The following is a 6,640-nucleotide window of genomic DNA, read 5'->3' on the forward strand; positions in this document are numbered from 1 at the left end:
CAAGGGTAAGGAAGGACTGCCCAGCCCGGGCAGTCAGGACCGGCCTCCTGGAGGAAGCACACTTCAGCTGACGTGGCAGGGATAGGTAGAATCAAGAGAGGTGGGCAGGGTGTATGAGGGGCAGAGGGAGGGAGGGCGGACACTGAGCTCCTGGCTGGCATCCAGATTTCTCTCAACCCAAATGACAATCCAACAAAACAACCCAGACCCACTGACATTGAGTCAGTGTCAATCTTTACAGAAGTACAAGGCCACACCTTTCTTTCGAAGGGCAGCCAGTGGTTCTGAACTGCTGGCCTTACGGTTCCCAGTCCAGGTGACCCATTATGCCACCAGCGAAACCCACCGTGGCACCTCACTACGATGTCTCATGCACCTCACTACGATGTCTCATGCTGAGCAGACGGCATGTGGCAGGGGCAGGGAGAGCATGCATGGGGGTGGGAGAGGGGGGTCTGGATTGCTCACCATGATTACCCAGACAGCCAAAAGGGGCCCAGCTGGCCCCTTTGGCTGCCACGTGCTGGGGGTGGGGTGGGGGGGAAGCCTGACCCTATAGGGAGGGGGTGCCCTCAGCCCACTCGTAGCTGTTGGAATCCAGGACTCTGGAGAGTGGGTGGAGGCAGGGGAGGGGTGGAGTCATAGGCCAGCAGGTGGGCTGTCACCTCCATCCTACTGTTGTCCCAGAACCTTGGAAGCTTGCACGGGTCTTTGGAAGACAAACTCAGAGACTAGGATCTGGGCATGTGGACTCTACTTGGGGAAAGGAGGGGGATTGCAGGAAGCACTGGGTTGGAGGGAGTGCTGGAGGGGGCAGTTCTGGAGGGCTTCTGGGAAAGGAAGCGGATACAGGTGCATTATGGGGTTGTCTGGGCATCTGCATGGCACTGGACTTCTGTGGGCTGGGGACCTGGGGTCAGAGCTGCCCCCCTGAGGGTCAGGGGCCCGACCACACTCCATGGGGTTTCAGGCAAAGCTGCACTTCTGGCCCGGCCTGTGTGCAGGGTGAGTGGGCACTGTGGGATCTCAACTCTGACTCACTGGGACCCCCTAGGACAGGGCAGAGCGGCCCCACGGGGTTCCAGGCTGTGGTCACTACCTAAGCAGCCCGCCCCAACTTCTTCTGTGGGGCAGGGGTGGGGAAAGGAGGGGAAAGCCACATGGCAACTGCTGAGACCCAGGGGACCACACTCCTCTCTACCACAGAGCCCTCCTTCCCACGCTCGGGTCTCCTCTACCAGCACCCAACACCCTAACTTCCAGTACCACCCCTGTGCCCCCACTGATCTCTCTGCAGCCTGCACTGGTCTGTCTACCTATCTGCCATGCTTATGCCCGACTCCCCCACTAGACAGCAAAGCGGGGTCTTCCTTCTCAGCTACACCTCAGGCCAGCCATCTAGTAGGTGCTCAATTAAACATCAGTTCAAGGAATAAGTCACTGCTGGTTTCAAGCTGGGAGGGATGGGTTCTGAGGCTCAGAACGAGCACCTCTGGGGACCTGAGAACGGCAGGGACAACTCCAGTGTCACTTCCCCACCCCATCTGACTGACTTCCATATCTCTGGGTCTCTCCAGTGGGGGGAACAGCTCCTGTAGTCCTAGGGGACCCCTCTCTGTTACCCAGAAAACTGCTTTCTGCCAATTCTTAGTAATCTGCTCAGCCTCATTCTCCCCACTCCCCAGCTGAAGAGGAAGCGGTTCAGACAGCTGTGAGCTGGGACTCTCTCTAGTTGAGATGCATTAATTTGTAAATATCTTCATTTATATGTAAATGTGGAGTCCCAAGCCCCACTGCCAGTCCTAATGGGGGCCCTGCAGCCCCTCCACCAGCATCCCCCTGGGCCTGCAGGCAATTCCATGCAATTGGATTAGACACCCCGCCCCAACCAAGGGTTTGCTGGGAGCAGCCCTTGTGGCATAGAGTGGTTAAGCTTTGGGCTGTGATCCTCAAGGTCTGCAGTTCAAAACCACCAGCTGCTCGAAGAGAGAAAGAAGGGGCTTTCTCCTATAAACAGTTATGTCTTGGGAACTTAAAGGGGCAGTTCTACACTGTTTTACAAGGTCACTACCAGCCAGCATGGCAATGAGTAAGTAGCCCCCTCAGCTGGAGATTTCTTCCTGCCACCCCCTGACCTTTCCCCTGGTGCTCAGGGAACAGGCAGGTCAGCATCTCAGGGCTCCCTGTTTAGGGGACCCCCACAGTCCTGGAGGCTCAGGGAGAAGGCTCTGGAGGTCCTGGGCTGGAAGGAAAACAGCAGTGGCTTGGTGCTGCTGTGTGTCCCTGGCCCAGTCTCTATCCCTCTCTGGGCCTCGGTTTCCTCACCTGTAAGAGGAGGAAGGCAGCAAGGTGTGGGATAAGAACCGGTGGCGTGAGGGCTGACCAAGTTCGTGTCCTTCTAGCTTGGGACTGCTGGGAAAGGCTTCCCTCCCCCAAATCCAAACTCACAGCCACCGAGCTGATTCTGACTCATAGGGACCCTATAGGGCAGGGTAGAATTGCCCCTGTACGTTTCCAAGATTGCAACTCATCTGTCTTGGGCAGGCTTTAATATTTTAAGAGGTCCCAAATCCTTCTTGGGAGGGAAGGGATGAAAGGGAAATTATGAATAGGTGAACAAAGCCTCTATGTCTTCTCCAAGCCCCTCTGTGTCTGCCAGGGGCTGGGGCTAGTGCTTACCGAGAGGAGGGGCAGCACACAGGGACCCTCAAACAGGGCTTTCCAGGGAGCCCCCCTGCAGTCCTGTCCTCACACAGGGCACAGAGGTCTTAGGGGGCCCAGGATCCGCCATGCCAGACTGGAAAATGTCCTTTGCAAAGCTTCTTGTTTTACTTTTCCGCGCTATCCAGGGGAAAAGCGAGGCCCAGTGGCTTTGATTACTTCTGGGAAGGGTCGCTGTGTACCTGCTGTGTGTCAGGCACCGGACTAGGTACAGTGTAATGTGGAAAGTGTGACTGTCTGTCTGTCTCTGTGCCTGTGTTTGCAAACTGCACCTGCCTGTTCAGCACCTGCTGCGCCTTTCTTGCATCATTGTGACCGGTGCGCCCTCTAGTGGAGGGGTGCCTGCGGGGGTGAGGGTGGGGGGTGGTCTAAACGAGGGCTCCTTAAACTTTTTCACTCTTGACCCCTTTGTACCTCGGATTCACGAACCCCCTGATTTTAAATTAATTTTTCTTCATTGTACGCACAGAAACCTTTCACTGGTGCCAAACACATGGGGACTCCCACATTCAGTTATGGGTTATGGGGTTGCAACCCACCATTTAAGAAGCTTGGGAAACAAAGCCCCCCTGCCCCCCCAGTTTCCATTGGGTTCTGAAGGTGGAGCAGGAGATTCCCAGGCAGCCAAAGGGAGGAGCCCCTCTGGGGAGGGAGCAGCTCCTAGAAGGGTCTGGGTTTCAGGGAGTGCAGACTGGGTGGGGAGTCTGGCTGCCCACACACTGGAAAACAGCAAGGCCCTGAGGCTGGACTTGGTGTGATTCCACTGGCTTCCAGCCTGTGGGCAGTGGGAGTCCAGGCAGACAAACCCCTGTGGGTTGTGCCCTCCCCGCCCTGCCGCTCTTGGGAGCAGCTGTTTGGGATCTGTTTGCCTTCCGAGACTTGGGTCCCTGTGGCCTTGGGGTCCACAGGAGACACCAGAGTGTCTGGCCAGCTGGGGCCTCCCTGGCTGTGTGACTTCGGGCACATGCACATCCCCCCTGGGCCTCAGTGTCCTCAGCAAATGAGGTGTGGAACCCCGTTTACTGGAGGCACTGGCCAAGGGGTAGGCAGCAAGGGCCTGCAGCCTGCTCACAGTATGGGAGCTAAGACTGACTCCTTCCTGCCTCTGGGCCCCCTGCGGAGTGGGCCCAACTTCTGCAGCAGGACCCTGAGCACCGCCTCCCCGCCCTGCAGAAGGTGGTCCTGAGAAGTCCCCAGAGCACCGAGGAAGCTGCCCCCACCCCCACCCCATGAGCCCAGTGGGGCGCAGAGCCTCACCTCACAGTGGACTGGTAGACCAGGTCCTCCCTCTTGCGGTAGTTCTCCATGTGTGAGTAATTGGTGGAGAACATGGCGTCGAAGGTGAAGATCTTCTGCTTGATGGTGCCACCCTCTGTCACCTGCAACGGAGCACAGACGGACCAGGTGAGTCCAGCCAGGCCACCCGCCCCCCCCATCCCACGGGCAGGTGCTCCCGGGCAGGAAGCCCACTGGCACAGCCCTGGGGCCCCAAAGACGCTTCTCCTTGAGGATGCTTCAGTCTTCTTGGCCTCCTCCCAGTATGGGGGCAGAGGCTAACCATTTTACTGATGTGCAAAAGGAGCCTCTGAAGTGGCAGGGCCCCCCCAAAGCCTCCAGCTAGGAGGGAGCAGAGCTGGGACCCACACCCTGTTCGTTTGCTCTAACTCCCCAGAACAGACCCACACCCTGTTCGCTCTAACTCCCCAGTTCGCTCTAACCCTTCTGTGCCTGCTCTACCACGCAGAAGTGACTAACAGGGTGTGGGGAGCCATGGGCAGGGCCAGAGGGTGTGGGGTGCTTTGCAGTCAGACTCAGAATCACAGTCGGTCCTTCCTGGCCCCCAGAAAAGGAGTGGAGGGGGCAGCTTGGAAGAAAGTGGAAAGGTGAACTGGGGGCTGGGTGGGTGGGTAGGGGGCTATCACTGTCAGAAAAATTCTTGTGTGTAGGGGCAAACAAGCTAAATGGTAGCAATGTCTGATAAAGCCACTAAGGGGTAGGTCCACAATGCTGGGAGGAGCGATCAGGGCCACCCCCATCTTGGGGACAGAGTAATCACAGAAGACTTCCTGGAGGAAGGGACATCTCATTTGCCTTCTGAAGAGATGCCATGGGCTGGCCAGGCAGACCCCTGGACAGTAGGAGCAAAGGCCCTGGGGCGGGGGAGAGTGGAGCCGGCTCACGGTAAAAAAGGCAGAAGGAAGGATGCCTGCCAGGGAACAGAAGATGCTGGAGAGGCGGGCAGGGCCATGGGTGCTTGGCCATGATGGTGGAGGCCACACTCATTTTCTACCCAAGCTCCTCAGAGGGAACACGGCTGGAGGCAGGAGGTTGGGGACCCCCCAACCCAAACATGATGGAGGGAGGGAGGGTTCGGGGTGGAGAGCTGGCTCTCACCTGGGGGCCTGTGGGAGGGGGCCAGGAGGGAGGTAATAAGGTCCTGGTGTCACCTAAGAGCCCCACGGGCAAGGGCCTGGAGAACCAGAGGCTGCCTGAAGCTGGGGCAGCAAGACAGAGGCTGCTCGGGGGCCCAGCTGTTCACGGCTGATTAAACGTTGGACCCAAGCGTCCCATCCTCCCGGCTGGCCGCCCTGCACCCCCTCGTCTGCACAGCCTCCCGCTAATGAAAGTGTTACTCCACAAAGCAGCAAGGTATGTGTTGTCACTGTTTCAATTATTTATCTGTTTACTCGGCTGCAGTTTTCCGCTTGCCTCAGCAACTCTATTATAGTCTGGGAGCTTGCAGCCTCTCGCAGCTCAGCTGGGCGCTAACAGCTTGCGATAGGAGGCCTCATGCCTGGGCTTGGAGAAGTGGAATTAACTCCCTGAGGCTCTGCATGGTACAGCCAGGGCAGGAGGTGGAGGGCAGGGGGGGTGGCTTTTCCAAGGGGCTGGGGTCGGGGTGAGGAAGGCAAAGACAGTGAGTGGAGCTTGAGTCTGTCGCCTTTCTGAGAAGATGGGAATGGGGGAGCTGAGCTCCTCTGGACACAGCTGCCCCCAGTCTGATTTGGACCTGGGGGTGCTGGCCTGGGTGGTGCTGCCACTGGTTCAGCCGGCATGGGTTCAGCTGCACCCAGCCAGCCTTTCCTGAGCGCCTGCTGTGTGCAAGCTCACAGAATGGGGCGGTCCGTGGGATCCACATCTTGCTCTCCACTGGTGCCCAAACACAGCAGGGTTCCCCGGGGGCGCCAGCAGGAGCTGGTGAGAAGGATGACCCCAGGGACCTCTGGTGGGCCTTCCCACCCCTCTGGGCTTATTTGCCCTCAGACGGTCACTGTAACCCTGAGGACTCCATGCTCTACACAGATGTGTATAGCGTGTACCCTAGGACCCAGAGGACATGGTCCCTACCCTCATTTTGCTCCCTCTGCAGCATGGGGTCAAGGAGGAGAGAGGCAGGGAGGAAGTGAAGGGGCTGACCCCTCTCTGGTTGGGAGCCACACTGGCCCTCCCTCTAATGAAGGTACCCACCCCTGCTGCATCCAGTGCCAGGCCCAGCAGCTCAGAAGGGCTTGGCGCAGGGGCCCAGGCAGAGAATTGGCTGAAAATGGCCTGGTCTTCCACGATCAGGACTTCCAGCTGCCCACTTCTCTGGCTCCCAGCCTGGGGGGAGGCCAGCGTGTTCCAAGGGCTCCCTCCACCCCAGGCTGCCCTCCAACATGCATTCTTATCGTCTACAGCAGGGGTCCTCAAACTTTTTAAACAGGGGACCACTTCACTGTCCCTCAGACTGTTGGAGGGCCGGCCTATAGTTTAAAAAAAAACTATGAACAAATTCCTATGCACACTGAACGAGTCGGCTGCTAAGCAGGACAGGCAAAAACACCCGGCGGGCCGGATAAATGTCCTTGGCTGGCCACATGTGGCCTGCAGGCCATAGGTTGAGGCCCCCTGGTCTACAGGGTGCCTTGAAAGTACAAGG

At 58.1% G+C, this 6,640-nt stretch overlaps 1 protein-coding gene across 2 annotated transcripts in view; it reads right to left on the bottom strand.

The window, feature by feature from the left end:
- The window catches only part of IGSF21 (immunoglobin superfamily member 21), a 300,787-nt gene that overhangs the window by 92,860 nt on the left and 201,287 nt on the right, over positions 1-6,640 (bottom strand). For both annotated transcript variants that reach the window (XM_045299076.1, XM_004705151.2), the window contains exon 3: positions 3,979-4,100. In XM_045299076.1, coding sequence (XP_045155011.1) covers positions 3,979-4,100 — 122 coding nt within the window. The remainder of the gene's footprint in view (positions 1-3,978; positions 4,101-6,640) is intronic.

This window comes from Echinops telfairi, unplaced genomic scaffold (genome assembly GCF_000313985.2).
Source record: "Echinops telfairi isolate 266 unplaced genomic scaffold, ASM31398v2 ScPeMD7_7457;HRSCAF=8495, whole genome shotgun sequence".
NCBI lineage: Eukaryota > Metazoa > Chordata > Mammalia > Afrosoricida > Tenrecidae > Echinops > Echinops telfairi.